This window comes from Pseudophryne corroboree, chromosome 4 (genome assembly GCF_028390025.1).
Source record: "Pseudophryne corroboree isolate aPseCor3 chromosome 4, aPseCor3.hap2, whole genome shotgun sequence".
Classification (NCBI taxonomy): domain Eukaryota; kingdom Metazoa; phylum Chordata; class Amphibia; order Anura; family Myobatrachidae; genus Pseudophryne; species Pseudophryne corroboree.
In genome coordinates this window covers 217,739,356-217,764,238 of record NC_086447.1, presented here as the reverse complement: position 1 = coordinate 217,764,238, position 24,883 = coordinate 217,739,356, and the positions used below count along the sequence as shown (strand labels likewise).

General features: G+C 46.3%; 1 protein-coding gene and 1 pseudogene across 1 annotated transcript in view; both read left to right on the top strand.

Annotated features, from left to right (window-relative positions):
• The window catches only part of LOC134909239 (putative serine protease K12H4.7), a 121,551-nt gene extending 98,093 nt beyond the window's left edge, over positions 1-23,458 (top strand). Inside the window, exon 9 of the mRNA XM_063915917.1 lies at positions 23,098-23,458. Coding sequence (XP_063771987.1) covers positions 23,098-23,207 — 110 coding nt within the window. The 3' untranslated portion in view covers positions 23,208-23,458. The remainder of the gene's footprint in view (positions 1-23,097) is intronic.
• On the top strand, positions 3,600-3,718 carry LOC134913756 (5S ribosomal RNA; annotated as a pseudogene).
• Positions 23,459-24,883: the final 1,425 nt, after the last annotated feature.

Here is a 24,883-nt window from a genome sequence, read left to right as displayed (position 1 = left end):
CTAGAGAAACACAGACACCTTGCTGAGGTTCCAACACCTTTACTAACGAGATTTAGCTATGTAAAAAGGGGAAAACAGTTAACAGCTTATACACTACAGCACTAACATAAAACACCTAAACAGAATAACTGAAAATATACAATATACAACAGCGTCTTAATCCTAAACAATAACAGTGAGAGAGAGAGAGAGTATGGCAAATACAGACAGAGAATAAGTTGGTCACAGAGAACTTACACACGTGGGGAATGATAGCTAGCGCAGTCCTGGAAACCAGCTCTCTAGTTAGTCAATGATGAAAACCTTTGTGGAGAGAAGACTGAGCTGGCCCAGGCTGGCTGTTCTTATATACACAACATACAGTACACTACAAAGGGCCCTACAATCTCATTGTTCATTGGACACAGGAATCTGTCTTCACATTATAACGAAAGGTCATAGGTTGATTCAAACAGGTGGGCTGTGACTATTTCAAACTGCTCAGGTGGGAGGGAATCTCAGGTTTCCCGCCGCATGGATAATGAACTGCAAATACAGTAAATGTCCATAAACTTCTTATAAACATAACTGTACGCAGGAGCGATTAATCTCTTTCAAACCAACACCGGAATGTTACTAATAATATACTCTTCCGTTGCATACTAAACACCACTGCTCAAAACCTGTCTGACCCTTCGTATCATGTAAAGAGGGATCTCTCTGTCCATGAACCAGTTACACTAAACAAACTTACTGATATTATTAAGGGGACCATAACCTATAAAATACACTATTTAGATTAACTATGTAACGATCGAGTCGCCCGCCAGACGCACACAAACTCTACCGTAAATGCGCATACCACGTGCCTGTGCGCACGACCGTGGAGGCGCCGTCACGCAACTGCGAATATGCGCACGCACGGGAGAGAATGTGCACGTGTAGCGGGCAAGCGCATGGGGTTAGTACAAGGCATCATAGGTCGTTATATTTTTCGACTTTGACAACACTCATACCATGTTTGTTTTGCAAATCTGTATTATCCTCTCATGAGCTGGTTCAGGATGGTTGTGTGCATAATGTTTTAGCTCAGCAAAAATACAAGGCATAGGCAGTTACAAGTGTATCCGCCTTGGGCTATCTTTGCACAGACTTGATCCAATAAGTTGAATGGCTAATTCCCCCTTTATTCGGTACCAGGGATAGGGTTACACTATTAGCCCTTATATGCAGATCCACCTATGGTGTATCACTCCTAGCAGCAGCTTCTCAGAACCGTTGGTAAGTAAATTTTCATCTTCACAGGCTACACATTATTACATATCTGGCATACTAGCCAACACTTCTCAATGTTACACCCAAGCCTTTATCCTCCCTTTGCATTAGGCTCGTCTCCCCTCACCATCCCTTCCCCAACATGGCCCCAATTAGCCCCCTTCTTTTTCCAACACACACTACTCCATTCCCCTAGTTCTTAGAACACACTCTTTACCTAGTCCCCTTTTTCCTGTACTATAACAAACCCTCACCTTATTATAGCTTTTGTCTATGAACCAATAATCCACATGGCTTGAACACACTCCGATCTCTTCCATATTTCCGAATTTTTAACACATCATCATTACAATATAACCAGACGATATGTCTTATATTTAAGATATTTATTATTCATAAACACTGTACTGTTTCTCATTATCGTTACCTAGCAACCTGATGAATATAAACATGACTACATGACTCCTACTGCACCGTCAGAATAGCTGTACTTAATACTTTCTTCCTCTTTTCCCGTTCTCTTTCAAAATTAAACATTATGTAGTCTTGCCAGTCTAGTATGATTCTTACAGCATAAATATGCGCCTTTATGCAACCTCTGGTCACGGAGTCGATGCTCTGATTGCGGCCCTAACACCCTAACTACAAATCATGTAATTCTCCATTTCTCCTCACGCGTACTAAGTTACTTGTATATTTTTTCTTATATTTTATTCTTTATTTATTCCAACCAAAACCCCATCCAGCCACATAATAGACCTTAGAGAGGAGTTATTATACACCTATAATACTCACCATAACTCTAATTTTGCTAAAACATTACCTTTCTTACTTATTTACGGTTACCTAGCAACCCAATTAATATAAACATCATCACGTGTTTGATTTGTACTATTAGAATGGCCGCATCTAGTACCTTCCTTTTCCTGTTTTTCCAAAACAGGAAGTGATGTAGCGCTGCAAGTACACACTTTCTGTATGAATCCGATAGCAGAAATGATGTGCTTTGACGGCACTTCCGGTCACGGAGAGAACGCTCCGATTGCGGCCTTATTACCCTGGCTACAAAAACAGGAAGTAATGTTGCTCTGCTAGTTTACACACTCTGCCTAAATCCGATAGCGGAAATGATGCGCTCTGACGCTATTTCCGGTCACGGAGTTAATGCTTCGTTTGCGGCCTCATCACCCTGGCTACAAAGCATGTAACCGTCCATTCCCCCTTACGTTCATTCAGTCAATCGTAGCCCACCTCAAACCTCAACCCAGCCGTATATATAATTAAGATGCGACGGGTCCCGCGCCACTTCCGGGTTCTGAAACCGGAAGTGACACGCTACTGTGAAGTGACACGTCACAGATTAGTCATTCGACCTAAGGACTTCCGGTCACGGAGCCTTTGCCTCGATTGTGGCCTTAGCATCCAGGCCGTAACATTTATCTCTCTCCACCTACACTTAGTTAAGCTTAATTTAAAGCCCCTATAGCTATACAAAGGCTTGTGATATGACGCGATCGGACACTACTTCCGTTTTTTGAAACCGGAAGTGAGGTACTAAATACCTCATGAACTGCTTATGATTCACCCTTTCCCCTCTATGATTGGTCCCTACAATGAGACCACTCCCCCATATTGGCCTTAAATAGACAGTCTTCCACTACCACCTCACACAGTGAACAAGCCACCTTCAGGTGAAACGGCCGTCTGTGTTTAGTGGTGCTGAACAGTGCACGGTTCAGCCCACCTACCTCCTGGTATCGTATAATTGACCTAATTTTTGGTTATCTAATATCCAGTAATCTACTATTTTTTTCTATCTAAATATTCAACATTTTCAGTGAATGCTCTTTAGTCTTATTCTTATATTGTATTCTAATATTGTTATGTAGATGGTTAATTTATTTCTACAAACCATAACACTTTGTTAAAAAAAACTCTTTTTTGGATCACATATGACTATGGGATATCTCCAATAGCGAATGTTTGTTCCTCACTGTTGTACCTTAGAGGCATTGCCAATAGCAAAATTTTGAATTTGGTTGTCTATTAAGAAACTTTAAGATACCTGTGTAATTCCACACTAATTTTCAATAGGCCCAGGTAACCCGCCACTCTCATCCACTGTCCGCTATATCTCTATATGACAGTGGACAGCAGAAGGCGGGCCCTGAACCTAGTTGTTTCCTGTATCTTGCTTTTTCAGTACTCTCTCATCCAGATGCCAGTCATATAATTTCTCTGCATTATGAAAGTAACAGAACGACTGTGCACAATAATGGACAGCAGAAGTACTCCTTTTGGTATGTGCCAATAACCATACACCCTCTCATTCACAACCTATGTGATATTACTGCCATATCTCACTGGTTACGCCCAATCTCGCCTGATCTTGGAAGCTAAGCAGTGAGGAGCCTGAATAGTACCTAGATGGGAGACCGCTAGGTAATCTTAGGTGCAGTAATAAATACCTTTGTCCTCATGTGAAAAGCAGAAGTGTTGGAGCATCCTTTGACCCTTACCGATTTCACATCTATATTCCTTTCTCAATCTGTCTGATCCCAGACTCAGTTTTTTTCTTTTTCACTGTACATGTTGACCAGAAACTTAGCATTAGCAATTTAACCTCTACCAGGATACATCATCACAATAGGCATTGGTTAATAGACCAAAATTCTTAGTCTAAACTGTTATATCAAATGCCTTTGTGCCATATGTTGGAATTTTCTCTGTTATGTTGAAATTGAATTTCAGATATTTTCATCAAAGGTGTCACTGTCACCTAGATACCGATATAAATTGGAGAACTGTTACTCCTATTCATATCTTTTTTTCTTATTAATAATATAGAATCTGTCTTCAGATTCAAAAGATATTAGTGGAGAGAGGTTAAAATTCTTTATGACCTTCTCCCAACATATTATATGTGTGTTTGTCGGTGTACCATAATCTTATCATATTCTAATTAAAAGTTAAGTTTTATTTTTAAGCGTGCCCCAACACAGAGTCTCTCTTTTCTCTTTTAAATATTCAGGCTACACATTGTTCAGATTCATCACAAGATGAAAGCTCAATTTATTCTGCTTCGTCATATGAAAAAGAGGTAGGTCTCAGCTCTGGAATTTAGATGAGTTAATGAAAGCAATGATGCCAATCTATCCTCAGAGGATACAGCAGAGCCTGTGTTAAAAACCAGTGCACCTATGTTTAAACATCCCAAAACCTGAGTTTCCAGGGTCAGATCACCTAACGGAAATCATGGAAGAGGTTGGGCTACGCCCAATAAAGTTTAGAATTTCTAAGAAATAGAATTCCAATTATCCTCTTCACGCTGGGGATTGTTTAAAAATAAAAAAATTGGGGGTGGCTCCTAAAGTAGATGCAAAATAATCTACATTATCTTTGTTTTTAACATCACGGATAGGAGAGTGAATGGGTCCCAGAAAAACCATTTATTTTCCTGTCTAGGACAGTCATAAGGCCAAGACTTGGTTTGGCTTGAATGGCAAAGGCAGTGGTTGCCTGGGCTGACTGGGCTGATGCATTGGAAGGAGATTTCTCAATAAGGGCAAAGATCTCATTTAGCTCATATAAAAAATATGGGCAAAATATTTACTCCAGGGCATCATCCCCAACTATACCTGCTCATAGAGCAGTTTAGCTGGGTACGTGGAAGCTGATTCAGAATCTAGGAAGGTTTTGGAATCAGTCTTTTTCTGAAAATTTTCTTTTTGGTAAGAACTGACATGTATTCTGGAGTCAGAAGCAGACTCCAAGAAGGTCAGGTCCTTCCACGTACAGTTTCAAACCTAAAAATTCCGCATTTCGTCCCTTTGTGGTATCCAACAAGTTGGGGAAGACTAGGAAAGCATTGGGCTACCAGAAGATCTACAGCTACACCACACTGAATGGGCCCAATATCAGCTGATTTTTGGAAACTAAGCAGTGTTGGGCCTGGTTAGTACTCGGATGGGAAACCATCTGGAAAGACCAGGTGCAGTAGAAAAATAAACCATCAGTCTGATGGCGTGGGCCTCCGCCGGGGAGACCCCAGGCTGGGGGGGCCGACGTCTTCAGGTCACACAGATCTGGCACGGTATCTCTAGTTTATGCTTTCGCCTTCCAGACAGCCTGCCATCTGTGGGATTATGACTGAACGCCTCTAAGTCAGAATCCCCCCTAAGCGCAACGATAGTGGTCACCATAGTAATCCAGCTCAGTACGAGAGGAACCGCAGGTTCAGATATATGGTGTATGTACTTGGCTGAGGAGCTAATGGGGCAAGGAAGCCAAATGGGTCTTTTCGGCCCATGCTCAATCCTAAAATGCTGAACAAATACGTTTGGAACCTCGGTTGCATGTGGAATCGTTACGTTCCTTATGTGTGGCATGGAGCCAGGGGTTTTATGGTATCCCTGGATATAGAGGATGCTTACCTAAATGTTCCTATACCACTGTCCATCAGTGTTATCCAAGGTTTGCTATCCTCCAAACAGCATTTTCACTTCTAGTCCTTACCCTTTGAGTTAGCCACAGTCCCCAGAGTATTTACCAAATATATGGGGGTAATAACTTCTCTCCGCCAGCAGGGGTTAAGGATGTTTACCATACCTAGACGATCTTTTAATTCTGGCACAGTCACAGAGACTGCTCTTTGTCATCTGCAACAGACAATAATGTGTTTGCAGAGGCAAGTGACTCATAACTTGGAAAAATCGTCTCCAGTTCCGTCACACCGGATGACGCACTTGGTGGCTGTACTGGATCAGGTCTACAGAGAGTAATTGTTACCTCGCAACAAGATATCCAGGGTTCAGCATAGGATTCAGGACTTGCCACACAGTCAAACGGTATCCATTCACGCAACAATGCAGATGATGGGTTTGATGGTATCTGCATTGACAGGAGGGAGTATGCACAATTCCACTCTAGGTCTCTGCCGCGTCTGATTCTTACCAAATAGAATCTACAGTCACACCACACTGGATATGCCCGAATCTCATAGGATCGGGAAAGACCAGCAGTGTTGTCCTGGTTGGTACCTGGAGGGACCAGCTGGGAATACAAGGTTTTGTAGGTAATAACAGATTGCATCAGAAGGACTATGGTACTTACGGTAAAAGTAAGACTGTCGTTAGCCTGGTGGCTACAAACATCCCAGAGGGACAAAGGGAAATCCTTTTGATATCAGTTTGAGAAGATTCTGACACTGGGGATCAGTGTCGGGAAGATTGTGTTCCTAAAGAAGAAAGGTGTCTACCGATAAAGGTTGGAACCTCGGGCTATATACTGGGCACCGGTGTAGGCACGGGACAGTCTTCAGGGAGAACCAGTCCAGTTCTGCTTGGACAATGCGACGGCAGTAGTGTACCTCAACATCAGGGAGGAACTCTCAGCCGAAGAGTGATGAAGAAGGTAAGTCACATACCTAAGTGGGCAGAACTTCATCATCCAACCTTGTCTGCCGTTCTCATCCCGGGAATCCTAAATGGGGAAGCAGACTTCTCAAGTCGACACACCATTCAGGGAAGTGAATGGGCTCTACACCCGGAGATCTTAAACAAGAGTTGCTTGCCAGAGACATATCTCATAGCGTCTTGGTTGAACAACAAAGTGCTCACATACAGATCAAGATCAAAGGATCCCAAGGCGATCTTTGTGGATGCCTTATCGGTGAGATGGGACCTTCGTCTGGGGGATGGGTTTTCCTCTAATTACCCTATTACCCATGGTGGTGAGAGTTAAAACAGGAAGACCAGCAGAGAATGGCAATGGATGCTCTACTTCTGCTCCCTAAACGTCCAGACCTACTAACGCAGGGTCCTGGTTATCACAGACATTTGGATCAACTGTTTTTGACAGCGTGGCTTTTGAACCCTATATCCTGAAGTCAAGAGGATATTTTCAACAGGTGATTCAAACAGTGTTCAGAGCAAGGAAACCTTCCTTAGCTTGCCTTTTCATCAAATATGGCAAGCCTATATTCATGGGTGCAGTGAAAGAAGGTTGGACCCTAAATCTTTCATCCGGGGTCTTAACATTCTTTCGAGCATGAATGGATAAAGGTTTAAAGGTGGCTTCCTTGAAAGAGCAAGGGTCGGCATTGACTGTAGGGTTCCAAAAGTAAATGACCACCTTACAGGATGTGCGTAATTTTTACCAGGGTATGCTGCACATACAGCTTCTGGTTGTTCCTCCTACAGTGCCGTGGGACTTGTGCTAGTCCTCAAAGCCCTTCAAGTTACCTATTTTGAACCACTTATTAAATTGGATCATAAATAATTTTTCTACTGACTACGGAGTCAGCTAGCGGAATATCAGACTTGGGGGCATTGTTATATTGTTCCTCATTTCTGAGGTTTTTATCCAGATACCCAGATCTAGCTCTGAGAACTGGTTTATCTTCCCAAGGTGATGACTAAGTTCCACCTTAACGAAGAAAAGGTTGTCCCGGCCTTTCAGGTTCCGTCCCCTTCTGCGGGAGATGCATTGCTGAATGTGATCCGTGCAATAGGGATCTACGTGGATTGTACCAGTGCCATCAGATAAGCAGGTTCTCTTTTTCTCTATGGTTTTCACAAGAGAGGATGGCCTGCTGGTTAACAGATGCTGGCAAAGATAGCTTCAGATGATGATTTCAGAAGCATATTCTCTAAGCTGATCTCCCTATTCTGGCTAATGTCTCTGTTCATTCAACTTGTAAGGAAGGTCCTTTTGGCCAGCACAATGTGGTGCTTAAACAGAACAGGTATGTAAGGCAGCCATATGACCATCCATATACACATTCTTTAGACATTATGCCTTGAATACCTTTGCCTCTCACAATGCTGAATTCGGGCGAAGGATTCTCCTGTACATCAAGAACATCCCCACCTCTAAACTGCTTTTGGAAATCCCATTGTTATCCTGTGGATAACCTGTGGACCCTGCCGGAGAAATATACGTTATGGTAAGAACTTATCGTTGATAACGTTATTTCTCCTAAGTCCACAAGCTCCACAGGGATCCCACCCTGATGCACCTGATTTGAGGATCCTTCTACTCACTAACCCAGTGGTTCCCAAACTTTTTTAGTCCAAGGCACCCTTTGGGCCTCCCTGACTTTTTCATGGCACCCTTACGCCAAAATAATTACGATGTATAGTGATAAGTATCAATTTATTTTCCGTAGTGTACATGAATACTCCCCTATGGGGGTCATTCCGAGTTGGTCGCTCGCTAGCAGTTTTTTGCTGCCGTGCAAACGCTAAGCCACCGCCCTATGGGAGTGTATATTAGCTTTGCAGAAGTGCGAACGCTTTCATCTCAGAACGGCTACAAAAATAATTTGTGCAGTTTTATAGCAGCTCAAAACCTACTCAGCGCTTGCGATCACTTCAGACCATTCAGTTTCCGGATTTGACGTCACAAACATGCCCTGCGTTCACCCAGCCACGCCTGCGTTTTCCCAGGCACACCTGCGTTTTTCCGAACACTCCCTGAAAACGGTCAGTTGCCACTCAGAAACGCCCACATCATGTCAATCACTCTGCGGCAGCCATTGCGACTGAATTGCATCGCTAGACCCTGTGTGAAACTACATCGGTCGTTGTACTAGTACGTCGCGCGTGCGCATTGCGACGCATACGCAGAAGTGCCGTTTTTTTAGCCTCATCGCCGCGCAGCGAACACCTGCATCCATTAAAAAAAATAAAACCCAGGCTTTGTATAAAATAACAGGTTTTTTTTGCAGTCAAATAAATCAATCTAAAAAGGCTCCTGTGCATCCATGCACCAAGACCAGCCCCCCAGCTGCTTACCAGCTTGTCATCATGTAAATGGGCCCTACATACACACTTAAAGATTTTACTGAACGATATGAACGTTCTCGTTCATTAATGAATGAGAACTCGTTCATATCTTTCAGTGTGTAGGCACCACCGATGAACGATGTGCGGCCCGGCGCTTGTCCATCGTTGGTGCCGGCTCGTTCATACCTGCAGGCCAATATGGACAATCTTGTCCATATTAGCATGCAGGGCTATGGAGCCGGGACACGGGGGGAGTGAAGAAACTTCACTCCCCCCATCACCTCCCCCTCCACCGCCGGGTCATTTGACGGCCATATCGGCCATCAGGCAGCTCGGCGGCGGGTCGCCGAGTGTGTAGGGCCCTTAAGTCACTTACAGCAGGCACCCCCCTCCTATAGATTTCCCAATGCAGCATTACTCACTTTTTCAGCCAGCTCCTTGGCCACTCCAGTGCACTCCTTCGCCACTCCAGCCTGCTTGCAGCCGCACTCTCCACTGATTATTACACTCACAGCTTCCCCCTGCACACAAGCACATCCCGCATAACACCACCCCTTACCTGCCAGGTGACTCCAGTCACCGGTTACTCCCCCTGTACCTGAGAGCACATCCCCCCCCCCTGCACCTGAGAGCACAACATCCTCCCCCCTTCCCCTGCACCTGAGAGCACAACATCCCCCCCTGCAGCCGATCAACTGGCTGACTTCGGCTGTACCTAGCCGCAGACATCCCGCACTCTCCCTCCCTCACCCCTCCACGGCGCCAGCTGATTACACATTGCTTACTAGACGGGCGCTCCAGCCGCCCGCGCTCCCCCTTCCCCCGCTGATTGCTTAATAGACGGCCGCTCCAGCCGCCCGTGCCCCGCCCCCACGCTGATTACTTACTTGTTGCTGCACTCCCCCCCCCCCCCGGCTAACTACATACTGGACAGCCGCCCGCACTCCCCCTCCCCCCCCCCAGGCGGACTACTCACTGCCCGCCGCTCCTGCAGCACACAGTCTCCCCTTCCATCCTCCCTGTCAACGGCTAACTTCAGGCTGCGGCACCCCTGTGACAGCGCTGCGGCACCCCAGGGAGCCGCGGCGCACAGTTTGGGAAACCATGCACTAACCTCTTTCTTCTTGTACTGAAGGGTGTGCATGTGTGTTCTTCTTGCCTGATTAGTGCTCTACATAATGCTCCTGCCTTCTGCTTTGGAATTAAACTGATTTGCCTGTGTCAGTGGGTAGGGATATATGGACGGGCCCATTGCATCCTGGGAGGCCAGAAAGCTTTGATCGATTGGTGCAAATCCGCTGACGCTCCATCATATCCCATTGTTATCCTGTGGATTAGCAGAATTTGCTATCCTTACTGAATTAGCCCCTATATCAGCACCTTTCTTATATTATACAAGATAAGTCGAGCAAAATGGTAACATCAATAATGTCTGCAACATGTTACAAATATAAAAACACATTGTATCAAATGCTGAGCCACATTTAGAAAAAGATAGATAGATATAAAATAGCGAATCATTTCAGACAGCTAATAGTCAATGAGCGAGTGTTATTGGCATTCAATATCTCCCCAAAAAGGTCAGTGAGCAAGTGTAAGTGATAAATACTAAAGAGTGTTCTTCAGCTATCAGTTGCTCACGGTAACCGCCCTATTGTAATTTTATGCAAGGTAAGAGTTCTGCAACCTTGTTAGGTTCGCAGAAGCGGATATCGTCTTCTGTTTCTACCACATCCACCGCATATCGCTGGGTCTATCTGGCTGGAGCCCACACCGGTGGGAACTCGTCTAATACTCTTCAGTCAGTCCGGGAATGGACTTGGACCTGTCAGTTAATAATGGAATCCAAAGGGGGACATAAAGTTGATTCCCCTCACTGATTTTTCAAATGGATCTTACCGATTCCCATCTGAAAGGGGAGGTAGTACGCGACGCCATACCAGAGTTCCAGAGTTGCGTCAGGTTCAGGACATTGTCCTGCTGTCCCTAAAAAAAAAAAAAAAAAAAATGAAGCAAAGATTTCTACTTACGAAGTTGAACTACAGGTTGGAATCTCTCAGGCCAGGGAGCTCCAGCACGTAAAGGTAGAAAAGGGTTTAAATGTGTTTTTCTCCGCATTCCGCTTACCTGGGTTGATGTCCAGAATTGTCTTTGCCATTTCACCGGAGTGATGGCAGTATGATGGTTTTCTTTCAATAGTAAGAGCCATTGTTATTCTATACTGAGACGCTCTCCTGATTAAGGCGAGGTCAAGAAACAAGTGGTGAAAATCGTTGTTTCTCTCTGACTGTAATTCAACACAGGGAATGGCTGTTGTTCCCAACGACGCAGATGTCGGAGGTGGGTATCAGAGTAGATACTGAACGGTTGAGGTTCTGTGTTTTCCTGTGGAAAGAGGTCTGAGGATCCAGAGTCGGATCAGATTAGCAGTGACAATCCATCAATATGTTCCGTTGATGAAGAAGATGGGTGCGGCCTAAGAGGCCTTTTCGGTGAGCAAGTTAAAGGCTAGAGTGGTTTTCACGGGACCAGTTGAAAATGCGGTCCGGGTCTCAGCTGCACATGCACCGGAATATAATCCTAATGGCCAGGATATCACTCCTGAGGTGTCTGCTCAGTTCTCACCTCCTAGAGAAGGCATTCTCAACCACGGTCCTCAAGGCACACCAACAGTGCAGGTTTTAGTGATATCCAGGCTGCAGCACAGGTGATTTAATTAGTAGCTCAGTTATTTTGATTTAACCATATCTGCTGCAGCCTAGATATCACTAAAACCTACACTGTTGGTGTGCCTTGAGGACCGTGGTTGGGAATGCCTGTCCTAGAGGGACGAAGGTTTGGGATCCAGGATTAGATCCTGGTGTCCATGCATGCAGATCTCCGAGGCTGGGGAGCAGTCCTTGCAAGGGAAGTATTTCCAGAGGGAAAGGTCAAGCTGGGAAGCTTGTCTGCAATAAGCTTTCTTGAATTAAGAGCTATTTTCAACGAACATCTGCCGTGATCTGCCGTCTTGATTCTGTTGGACGACTTGACAGCAGTGGCGTAAGTGAGCCGCTAGGGCGGAACAAGGAGCAAAGCCACAATGGCAGAAGCCGCAAACGTTTTCCGCTGGGTGGAAAGGCTGGTAAACGCTATATTAGCAGTCTTCGTCCGGATGTGAACGACCGAGAAATAGATTTCCTCTGCAGACGCGATCTCCATTCGGGAGAAATACAGTCGTCATCGAGAAGTTTTCACAGAAGTCACAAGTCTTTGAGGAGTGCCTCAATTGGACATGTTGGCGTCTCGCCTCAACGACAGACCTCAGGGATATTGTTCCAGGCCATGGGACACTCAAGCTATAGCAGTGGACGCCCTCGTGACACCTTGGGTGTTTTCAGTCGATCTATGTGTCCCCTCCGCTTTCACTCTTCTGAAGGTGATAAACGTAAGAAGAACAAAGGTTCAGGCGATCCTCATTGTTCCGGTCTAACCAAGGAGGGCTTGGTATCCAGTTCTTCAAGATTTACTCAAAGAAGATCCCTGGCCTCTTCCTCCATGGGAGGAACTGTTACAGCAAGATCCGGGCGTGTATCAAGACTTACCGCGGCTGCGTTTGACGGCGTGGCGGTTGAACGCCATATCCTAGCCCGAAAGGGTATTAACAGTGAAGTAATTTCCACACTTCTTCAGGCTAGAAAAGAAGTAACGGCAAAGCCTTACCACCGTATTTGGCGTAAATATGTGTCTTGGTGTGAATCCAAGAGGGCTACTACGTAAGACTTTCAGCTGGGTCGTTCTTCTCCATTCTTTGCAAGCAGGTGTGGATGCAGGCCTAAAGTTAGGCTCCATTTCAGTGCGGTTTTGGCCTTATACATTTTCTTTCAAATAAAGAATTGGCTACCTTTCCGGTAGTTCTGACCTTCGCGAAAGGAGTACTGCACATCCAACCTCCATTTGTGCCCCATCGGCACCGTGGGACCTTGACGTGGTGTTGCGTTTTCTTGTGTCACACTGATTGGAACCTTTATGAAAGGTTGTGTTAAAATTTCTCTCTTGGAGAGTGGTCATGCTTTTGGCTTTGGCGTCCGCAAGGCGGGTGTCGGAAGTAGCGGCTTTGTCTCACAAGACTCCCTGTTTGATCATCCATGTGGACAGAGCGGAAGTGAGAACTCTGATAATAGTTCTGCCAAAAAGTGGTTTCTGTGTTTCGCAGAAATCAGCCTATTGATGCCTGTGGTTCCTTAAGCATTGGCTGATTTCAAGGTCTCTTGATGTAGTCAGGGCTTTGAATATTTATGTCGCCAATTTGGCTCAGATTGGGGAAACAGAGGCTCCGTTTGTCCGGTATGCTCCCAGCGTGATTGGGGCGCCTGCGTCTCTGCAGTCTGTTACACGCTAGATCTGTGATACGATTCGGCATGCTTGTTCTACGGCTGGATTGCTGTTACCGAAGTCGGTGGAGACCCATTCTACTAGGAAGATAGGCTCTTTTTGGGCGGATGCCCGAGGAGTCTCAGCGGTTTAACTTTGCCGAGCGGCTACTTAGTCGGGTTCAAACACTTTTGCTAAGCTCTACAAGTTTGATACCCTGGCCCTGGCTGATGGGGACCTCATGTTTGCTCAATCGGTGCTACAGAGGCGTCCGCACTCTCCCGCCCGGTCTGGAGCTTTGGTATAAACCCCATGGTCCTTACGGAGTCCCCAGCATCCTCTAGGACGTCTGAGAAAATAGGATTTTAATACCTACCGGTAATTCCTTTTCTCTTAATCCGTAGAGGATGCTGGGCGCCCGTCCCTGTGTGTACTGTGTCTGCAGTTATTAGTTATGGTTACACTCTTGTGGTGGTTCTTTTCTGTCAGGCTGTTGCTGACGTTGTTCATGCCATGGCATGCGGTGTCTTATTATTGGTTGTGTTGACACACAGGTTGTGTTACATATTCTCTCAGCATGTGGCTGTGTATTTTTCATGCCGTTGGCTGGTGTTCTATTGAATGCCACGTTCTGCGGTATGTTCGAGGTGTGAGCTGGTATGACACTCACCGTGTTTAAACAATAAATTCTTTCCTCTAAATGTCCGTCTCCCTGGGCACAGTTCTCTAACTGGAGTCTGGAGGAGGGGCATAGAGGGAGGAGCCAGTTCACACCCATTCAAAGTCTTATAGTGTGCCCATGTCTCCTGTGGATCCCGTCTATACCCCATGGTCCTTACGGTGTCCCCAGCATCCTCTACGGACTAAGAGAAAAGGATTTACCGGTAGGTATTAAAATCCTATTTTCCCATTAAGGAGTAAACTTGTCCGAAAGTTACCACAGATGCCTTCTCTCCTTTTTTTTTTCTTTTTTTTTCTTTCTGTGCTCTCTCATCGGCTGCATAAAATTACAATAGGGCGGTTACCGTGAGCAACTGATAGCTGAAGAACACTCTTTAGTATTTATCACTTACACTTGCTCACTGACCTTTTTGGGGAGATATTGAATGCCAATAACACTCGCTCATTGACCATTAGCTGTCTGAAATGATTCGCTATCTATCTATCTATCTATCTATCATCATCTATCTATCTATCTATCTATCTATCTATCTATCTATCTATCTATCTATCTATCTTTCTCTAACGTCCTAGAGGATGCTGGGGACTCCGTAAGGACCATGGGGAATAGACGGGCTCCGCAGGAGATAGGGCACTTTAAGAAAGCTTTGGATTCTGGGTGTGCACTGGCTCCTCCCTCTATGTCCCTCCTCCAGACCTCAGTTTTACACTGTGCCCAGAGGATGAAGGGCACACTGCAGGGAGCTCTCTTGAGTTCTTTGCTACAGAAAGCATTTTTGTTTTGATTTCTACTTTTTCACAGGGAGCACTGCTGGCAACAGGCTCCCTGCATTGAGGGACTGAGGAGAGAGGGGCTGACCTACTTAACTGATAGGATCTGCTTCCTCGGCTACTGGACACCATTAGCTTCAGAGGGGGTGAACACAGGTTCGTCCTGGGCGTCCACCCCCGGAGCCACGCCGCCGTTCTCCTCACAGAGCCAGAAGAACAGAAGCAAGAAGACGTCTTAGGCGGCAGAAGCCTTCAGCTTCACAGAGGTAACGCACAGCACTGCAGCTGTGCGTCATTGCTCCACATCACCTCACACACTCCGGTCACTGTATGGGTGCAGGGCGCAGGGGGGGGTGCCCTGGGCAGCAATAATAACACCTCTTAGATGGCAAATAGGTATATACATGTACAGCTGGGCACTGTACATGTATATAATTGAGCCCCCGCCATTTTACACGATTTTGAGCGGGACAGAAGCCCGCCGCCGAGGGGGCGGGGCTTCTCCCTCAGCACTCACCAGCGCCATTTCTCTCTCCACAGAACGCTGAGAGGAAGCTCCCCGTACTCTCCCCTGCTTACACACGGTGAAGGGAGTTTAAAAAGAGAGGGGGGGGGCACATAATTGGCGGAATAAAGTATAATACAGCGCTGCTGGGGAAAAGCATTCTGTGTTGGTCTCCAGGTTGTTGCGCTGGGGTGTGTGCTGGCATACTCTCTCTCTGTCTCTCCAAAGGGCCTTTCAGGGGATACTGTCTTCAGAAAAAGTTTCCCTGGGTGTGTGCAGTGTGTCGGTACGTGTGTGTCGACATGTTTGATGAAGAAGGCTCGCTTAATGTGGAGGGGGAGTGCTTGAATGTCAGGTCGCCGTCGGCAACGCCGACACCGGACTGGGTGGATATGCTGAATGTCTTGAATGCAAATGTAAATCTCCTGCATAAAAGATTAGACAAGGCTGAAGCTAGGGATCAGTCAGGTAGCCAGTCCGTGCCTGTCCCTGTGGTGCCAGGACCTTCAGGGTCTCAAATGCGCCCCATATCCCAGGTCGCTGACACTGATACCGACACAGATACTGACTCTAGTGTCGACTATGAGGATGCAAAATTACAGCCGAAGGTGGCAAAAGGTATTAGGTACATGATTATTGCCATAAAAGAGGTTTTGCATATCACGGAGGAACCCCCCTGTCCCTGACACGAGGGTTCACATGTATAAAGGGAAAAAGCCTGAGGTCACGTTTCCGTCCTCATTTGAGCTAAGCGAATTATGCGAAAAGGCTTGGGAATCTCCCTATAGGAGACTCCATGTTCCCAAAAGGATTCTCATGGCGTATCCTTTTCCACAGAAGGATCGGATACGATGGGAATCTGCGCCTAAAGTAGACAAGGCGCTGACAAGCTTATCCAAGAAGGTGGCACTGCCTTCTCCGGATACTGCTTCCCTCAAGGATCCTGCTGATCGCAAGCAGGAAATTACCATGAAGCACATTTACACACATTCAGGAACTATAGTTAGGCCGGCCATGGCGTCGCCCTGGGTTTGTAGTGCTGTCGTGGCATGGGCAGACTCCTTATCTACGGAGATGGACATCTAAGATAGGGATACCATTCTAATGACCATGGAGCATATCAGAGATGCTGCCTTGTATATGAGGGATGCTCAGAGAGACATTTGTTTACTAAGCTCTAGAATAATCGCTATGTCTATTTCTGCTAGGCTGCTCTTGTGGACCCGACAGTGGACGGGAGACGCCGACTCAAAGCGGCATATGGAGTCATTGCCTTACAAGGGGGAGGAGTTGTTTGGAGAAGGCCTCTCGGACCTAGTCCCTACTGCTATGGCCGGTAAATCGAATTTTTTACCTTATGTTCCCCGCAGCATTTTAAGAAGGTACCACATTATCAAATGCAGTCCTTTCGTTCCAATAAAAACAAGAAGGTACGAGGATCGTCCTTCGTTGCCAGAGGTAAAGGCAAGGGAAAAAAGCTGCACTCAGCTAGTTCCCAGGAGCAGAAGTCCTCCCCTACTTCCGCAAAGTCCACAGCATGACGCTGGGGCTTTCCGGGGGGGGGGGGGGGGGGGGGTCAGATCAAGTGGGGGCACGTCTTCGTCTTTTCAGCCACGTCTGGGTTCAATCACAGGTGGATCAGAGAGGGAGATAGTGTTAGCGGCAATTCACAAATTGTACATTCAACAGGTGATAATCAAGGTTCCTCATCTCCAGCAAGGAGAGGGTTATTATTCATCCCTGTTTGTGGTACGGAAACCGGACGGTTCGGTCAGACACATTCTAAATCTAAAATCCCTGAACCTGTACTTGAAGAGGTTCAAGTTCAAAATGGAATCGCTCAGAATGGTCATCGCCAGCCTGGAGAGAGGGGATTGCATGGTGTCCCAGACATAAAGGATGCGTACCTTCATGTTCTGATTTTCCCCCCTCACCAGGCGTTTCTGAGATTTGCAGTACAGGATTGTCACTACCAATTTCAGACGTTGCGTTTGGGCTTTCCACGGCCCCGAGAATTTTCACCAAGGTAATGGCGGAAATGATGGTGCTCCTGCGCAAGCAGGGAGTCACAATTATCTCGTACTTGGACGATCTCCTTATAAAGGAGAGATCTCGGGAGAAGTTGCTGGACAGCGTGTCTCTGTCCGTGAAGACGTTGCAGATGCACGGCTGGATTCTCAATTTACCGAAATCCCAGCTAGTACCTGCAACGCGTCTGACCTTTTTGGGCCTGATTCTAGACACAGACCAAAAAAGAGTTTTTCTTCCGGGGGAGAAGGCTCAGGAGCTCATAGCCCTGGTCAGGAACCTTTTAAAGCCAAAAAAGTTTTCGGTGCATCATTGCACAAAGGTTCTGGGGAAGATGGTGGCTTCATACGAGGCCATCCCCTTCGGCAGGTTCCATGCTAGGACTTTCCAATGAGACCTATTGGACAAATGGTCCGGGTCCCATCTACATATGCAGAAACGGATCACCCTGTCTCCCAGGGCCAGGGTATCTCTCCTGTGGTGGCTGCACAGTGCTCACCTCCTAGAGGGTCGCAGGTTCTGCATTCAGGACTGGATCCTGGTGACCACGGACGCGAGCCTCCGAGGTTGGGGGGGCTGTCGCACTGGGAAGAAATTTCCAAGGTCTCTGGTCAAGCCTAGAGACTTGTCTCCACATCAATGTCCTGGAGTTAAGGGCCATTTACAATGCCCTACGCCAGGCGGAGGAGTGGCTTCAGAACAAACCGGTTCTGATTCAGTCGGACAATATCACGGCAGTGGCTCATGTAAACCGCCAAGGCGGCACAAGGAGCAGAGTGGCCATGGCAGAGGCGACCAGGATTCTGCGCTGGGCGGAAGGCCATGTAAGCGCACTATCAGCAGTGTTCATCCCGGGGGTGGACAACTGGGAGGCGGACTTCCTCAGCAGGCACGACCTGCATCCGGGAGAGTGGGGACTTCATTAAGAAGTCTTCACACAGATCGTGGATCGGTGGGGACTGCCTCAAATAGACATGATGGCATCCCGTCTCAACAAAAAGCTAAAGAGGTATTGCGCCAGGTCAAGAGACCCTCAGGCGGTAGCGGTAGACGCTCTGGTGACACCATGGGTGTTCAGATCGGTCTATGTGTTTCCTCCTCTGCCTCTCATACCCAAGGTGTTGAGATTAATAAGACTAAGAAGGGTCAGAACAATTCTCATTGTTCCAGATTGGCCAAGGAGGACTTGGTATCCGGATCTGCAAGAGTTGCTCACAGAAGATCCGTGGCCTCTTCCTCCAAGGCAGGACCTGCTGCAGCAGGGGCCCTGTCTGTTCCAAGACTTACCGCGGCTGTGTTTGACGGCATGGCGGTTGAACGCCGGATCCTAGCTGAAAAAGGGATTCCGGAGGAGGTCATTCCTACCCTGATCAAGGCTAGGAAGGATGTGACATCGAAACATTATCACCGTATATGGCGGAAATATGTTTCTTGGTGTGAGGCCAGAGCTGCTCCTACGGAGGAGTTCCATTTGGGCCGTCTGCTTCACTTCCTTCAAACGGGAGTGAATTTGGGCCTAAAATTAGGGTCCATAAAGGTCCAAATTTCGGCCTTATCCATTTTCTTTCAAAGAGAATTGGCTTCTCTTCCTGAAGTACAGACTTTTGTGAAGGGAGTGCTGCATATTCAGCCTCCCTTTGTACCTCCGGTGGCGCCTTGGGATCTTAACGTGGTATTAAGTTTCCTCAAGTCACCTTGGTTTGAACCACTCAAAACAGTGGAGTTGAAATACCTCACTTGGAAAGTGGTCATGTTGTTGGCCTTAGCTTCTGCAAGGCGTGTTTCGGAATTAGCGGCTTTATCATATAAAAGCCCATACCTGATTTTTCACGTGGATAGGGCAGAGTTGAGGAATTGTCCTCAATTTCTGCCCAAGGTGGTCTCATCTTTTCATATGAACCAACCTATTGTCGTGCCTGTGGCTACACAGGACTTGGAGGACTCCGAGTTCCTGGATGTGGTCAGGGCTTTGAAGATTTACGTGACCAGAACAGCTAGGATCAGGAAGACTGAAGCTCTGTTTGTTCTGTATGTGGCCAACAAGGTTGGCGCTCCTGCTTCAAAGCAAACAATTGCTCGCTGGATCTGTAACACGATTCAGCAGGCGCATTCTACGGCAGGATTGCCATTGCCTAAATCAGTTAAGGCCCTTTCCACTAGGAAGGTGGGTTCTTCTTGGGCGGCTGCCCGAGGTGTCTCGGAACTACAACTGTGCCGAGCTGCTACTTGGTCGGGGTCAAACACCTTTGCAAAGTTCTATAAGTTTGATACCCTGGCTGAGGAGGACCTCCTGTTTGCTCAATCGGTGCTGCAGAGTCATCCGCACTCTCCCGCCCGTTTGGGAGCTTTGGTATAATCCCCATGGTCCTTACGGAGCCCCCAGCATCCTCTAGGACGTTAGAGAAAATAGGATTTTACTTACCGGTAAATCTATTTCTCATAGTCCGTAGAGGATGCTGGGCGCCCGTCCCAAGTGCGGACTTCTTCTGCAAGACTTGTATATAGTTATTGCTTACATAAGGGTTATGTTATAGTTGGTCGGTCTTGAACCGAGGCTATGTTACTTGTTCATACTGTTAACTGGGTAGTTTATCACAGGTTATACGGTGTGATTGGTGTGGCTGGTATGAATCTCGCCCTTAGGTTACATAAATCCTTTCCTCGTACTGTTCATATCCTCTGGGCACAGTTTCTCTAACTGAGGTCTGGAGGAGGGACATAGAGGGAGGAGCCAGTGCACACCCAGAATCCAAAGCTTTCTTAAAGTGCCCTATCTCCTGCGGAGCCCGTCTATTCCCCATGGTCCTTACGGAGTCCCCAGCATCCTCTACGGACTACGAGAAATAGATTTACCGGTAAGTAAAATACTATTTTTCTTTTTCTAAATGTGGCTCAGCATTTGATACAATGTGTTTTTATATTTGTAACATGTTGCAGACCATTTGCTCGACTTATCTTGTATAATATAAGAAAGGTGCAGATATAGGGGCTAATTCAGTAAGGATAGCAAATTCTGCTAATCCACAGGATCGCATGCTGACTGGAGCATCCCTCAGTTGAACAAGGAGAAATTGCGGAGTGTTTGCAATTTCTGCTTATTAGCAGAAACTGTTGGAGTCTACTGCCGGCGCAGCTTAGCTGCGGCCGCAGGATACTCGCCGCCAATTTCCTGATTGCACAACCGCCGTGATCACGCTGACGACACGCCCCCCGTCCCCCCTGCCCTGCAACCACCTCTGCCGGATTGACCGGCAGAAGCGATCGCTTTTTCTGCGGCTCCCCCTGCAGAAAGTGCTGGCGCATGCGCAGGGTGGGCGCTGTGCATGCACCCACATCTTTTCAGCAAAAATTCCGGTTGGATCGCACACTGCGATCCAACCGGAATTAGCCCCATAATTCTTTCTCCTGCTCATAATTAAGCCAATATAGACACAACTGATGCAGATATAAACTGTGCATGTAATATTGCAATTAATGTTTAAATGTGTATTATTCCTATTAGTGTTCTTGATTAATATATAAGAGATTAAGGGGGTTATTCTGACCCGATCGCACGCTGCACTTCTTCGCAGCCATGCGATCGGGTCGGAACTGCGCATGCGCCGGCGCCTCAGTGCGCCGGCGCATGGCAGTCATCGTTGCCTAGCGATCGCCTCTGAGACAGAGGCGGTCGCTAGGCGGGAGGGGGCTGAACAGCGCCGTTTAGCCGCCGTTTAGGGGGAGCGGTCCGGCTAACGCAGGCGTGGCCGGACCGTTGGGTGGGCGGGCCGCGGCGGCTGCATGACATGTCACGCAGCCGCTGCGGCCAGCGGGAGCAATGAGTAACTCCCGGCCAGCCGCAGGAGCTGCGCTGGCCTGGAGTTACTCCTCAAATACTGTGCGATGCTTTTGTATTTGTGCGGGGTGGCCGGCACTGACATGTGGGGCGGACTAGCTCTGTGCTGGGCGTCCCCCCGCATGTCTTAGTTAAGGATCGTAGCTGTGCTAAACTTAGCACAGCTATGATCAACTCGGAATGACTCCCAAAATCAGAGAAGAAAAAAGTGACGTAGATGAACAAGCAAATGCAGATGTGGAAATAAGGTGCGCACATATATTTTTTTATGATTAGTTTGTGTTTGGCACTAGCAATACCATTGAGATAAATTTGAGGGGACTGCCACCTCAGTATAATAAATTATTTAATCACAACAGGATAAAGTGCGAACTGCACGTTATATGTGTTAAGTGTTTGTCTGAAAGTGAGTCCACATATAAAAGTTATATTTTAACAGTTTTTTTGGACATTAGGTAAGAGTGCCCCATAAATCTTCTTTTCAATACTCCCTTTGATGGCACCAAATCCTTCAGTTTTCTGCCACTTATACTTATTTCAGTGCTGCTTGCTGATGCAGCTATGTTTATATACCCTGTACTTGTCCTATATTGTATTGATCTGTAAGTCACTGTCTTCATTTTTTGTTTATTTGTTTACTCTGTAATTGGGCGCTGCGGATCCCATGTGGCTCCATATAAATAAATGACGATGATCATAATAATAATAGACTTTTTTATAAACAGAGTACACACTGGCCAGTTGATTGCAGGCTGGCCATCTGTCATATAGGTTTACCCATAAACTTTTCATATATCATACACATGCTGTTATCAATACCATTCTCAATTATGCCCATTCCGATATGAAATGGGCTTAATTATTACAAGATGGGGTCTAGCTCTCCCTGCAGGATGTGCTGCCAACTGTAGTGGACTACTGGGAGTTACTGTTGGGTGGTTTGGTGATTGCACGGTTTGCCCCCTCCCTGGATTGGCCTATGAACTATGGTGCTAGGTGCAGGTACAGATGTGTCCTCATACATATAGTGTCAGCATGCCAAATGGTGTTGAGAGTCCATATACGACTGAGGTGACCTGAGGAGTAGCGTACCATATTTTTATTTACATTATGGGTGGAATTCAGTTGTTTGAAAAGTCGGTTTGGTGTCTGTTTTTTCATGTTGATTAGATAGGAAAAAACAGACACCCAACTGACTTTTCAAACAATTGAATACCCCTCTTTGAATCATATTCGCATCATGGATGCTGTGAAATACCACTCTGTTTATTTGAGACACTGGTTTGCAAATGTAACCACACAGGAATCCCTTTTAAGCACCTACAAAGTAGCAGATGAAGCACGGCGGAATGTGGTGTGATAAAAAGCCATGGCTGCTTGTATAGGAGCCCTTCCTACACTCATTCAGATTTGATCGCACAGATGTACAAATGGCGCACATCAAATGGATAAGTGCAAGCCAGTAATATAGTATTGTCACTCCCAGTTTTATTTATGCCAATGAGAAACCCATTTTGCACAAGAACAACACTGAACCCGAGCCAAATTGTGGCCTGGTGCTCCAAGAGTGACTATTTTTCGTGACTGAAGCCAAAGTGTATGATAACACATCTGTAAGAGTGTTACTACTGATGCACTATATACTGCCTAAAATACAGTATGCCAATGTTCTTTCTGGCCCAGGGCACCAAAAATCTAGTTACAGTCTCTAAATTACCATCAGAGTTATGGGACAAGTATATAATCTGTTTTACAGCGATTTTATCTGGATTTTAGTACATTAATAGGCTGCTTTCTAATGAACATCGGTTTAAAACACAAAATGGCTACTTCCAGTGGTCATATGTGGAAATGTCATACTTATGTTTATATCCCTGTTACAGATGCTGCTCATTGTGCAGATATGTATCCAGCCCGCCCTGAAGAGCCTCCAGTGTTACCTCAAGTAAGAAGGCAGATATTTGAGCAGCTTACAAAATGGCTGCAATTGTAAGCAAGCTGAAAACAATCTGAATGTCGAGTTTAAAGATTATCATATCATGCATGTGTAATCGGATTTTGTCAATAAAGTATGTGATGATAAAAAAATTACGGTTATGGAAAATCTGGAACATTCTGTAGATGCTGCAGATTGCAGTGAGAATGTGGCTGTATTGTGTGTTTTGATTAAGCTTCTCTTATTTTATCCCGTCTGAAATTTTGTTTGATTAAGATAAAAATAAATTTGTAGATTTTTTGCAAGAAGGCCTGTATGTTTGTGTTTTTTTTATTTTATCTTCCACTGTCCCTAATCTGTCTGTCTGTCTGTCTATCTTTTCATTCTGTTCAGTGTTCCAATTGCATGCCCCAATAAAGTGTTGGAGTGTGACTATTCTATGTTTTGTACTATGATAATGAAGGGTATCACATTAACCCCGATCCAGCAACACCAACAGTCTTTCGGTTCAGTGAGAGGTACAATGGATGAACTACATTGCCCAGAAAGCTCTGGGCATGAGAAGGAGACCGGGAAATGAGTTTAAAATTGTGTGCTGGAGTGCATGTGCAAGCAGGGCGTGGGGATAAGAGATTCAGGGAATGGCAGAGACCTTGATACAGATTGAAGGAGTGATTGGGCATAGTAGAGAAGCAGTGGTACTGTGAAGTAGAAGAAGCTGTGCTGTGCTGCAATAAAGTCGAGCAAGGGTGGAAAGACAGTTTGTCAGGGATTCTAGAGCTGTGGGGTAGATAATCAGTGGAGAGAAATGGAAATAGGGCAGGATGAGACCAGAAAGCATTAAGCTGCACACATACAACTATGTGGCTCCCGGCCGATGGGACGACCAATGTAACAATACATCAGCCTTTCCGTACAAACTGAACAAATTATTTAGTGATATATCATTCATAGCTGCATTCCCCTACATCCTGTCATTTTCCAGGTCTTCCCGCCGGGCATGCAACACGCACAAATGGGCCACCCGGCAAATGACCGGCTAGAGCCCGATATATCATGACGTTTCGCGTTGGAATTATATATTGTCTAATGTTTACCCAGCTGTACAGTCTTGCTGATCTGTTACCCTGAGTCATCCACACCTGAAGAAGTGTGACATCCAGTGGAAAAGAGGGTGGCACATGGGGATACAACACTATGTAGACAAAGGTGATTGGACACTGACATCTAATAGATCAAGATTTTATTGACATCAGTACTTCGTAGGACCACCACGTGCAGTGATTACTGCAGACATCCTTCTTGGCAAACTGTCCACAAGTTCCTGGACAACAGTAGGCGGTATGTTTTTCCATTCCGCCCAAACTACAGTGACCAACTGTGATACTGAGGAATATCGAGTCGGTCTAGAATGTATCTGTCACTACACTCCATCCCAGAGGTTCTCAGTGGGGTTAAGATCTGGACTCTGAGCTGGCCAGTACATCCTATTACCGAATTTTCTGTAACGGTACAGTGCTGCCCTGGAACCATGACATTGCGCAGGCTCCGATGATCCCCTTTTCAAACCCGGTTTGCTCCCCCTGGCGAGCCATTTCATTAGCAAATGAACTAATCAGTGCCCCTCTACCCGTTTTATACCTATATGAATACGTGTCTGATGCAGGAGCACATCATTTCTCTTGTGTGCGGATGGGGGTCCAATCTGTTTTGTCTGCATAGTGTATTACAGC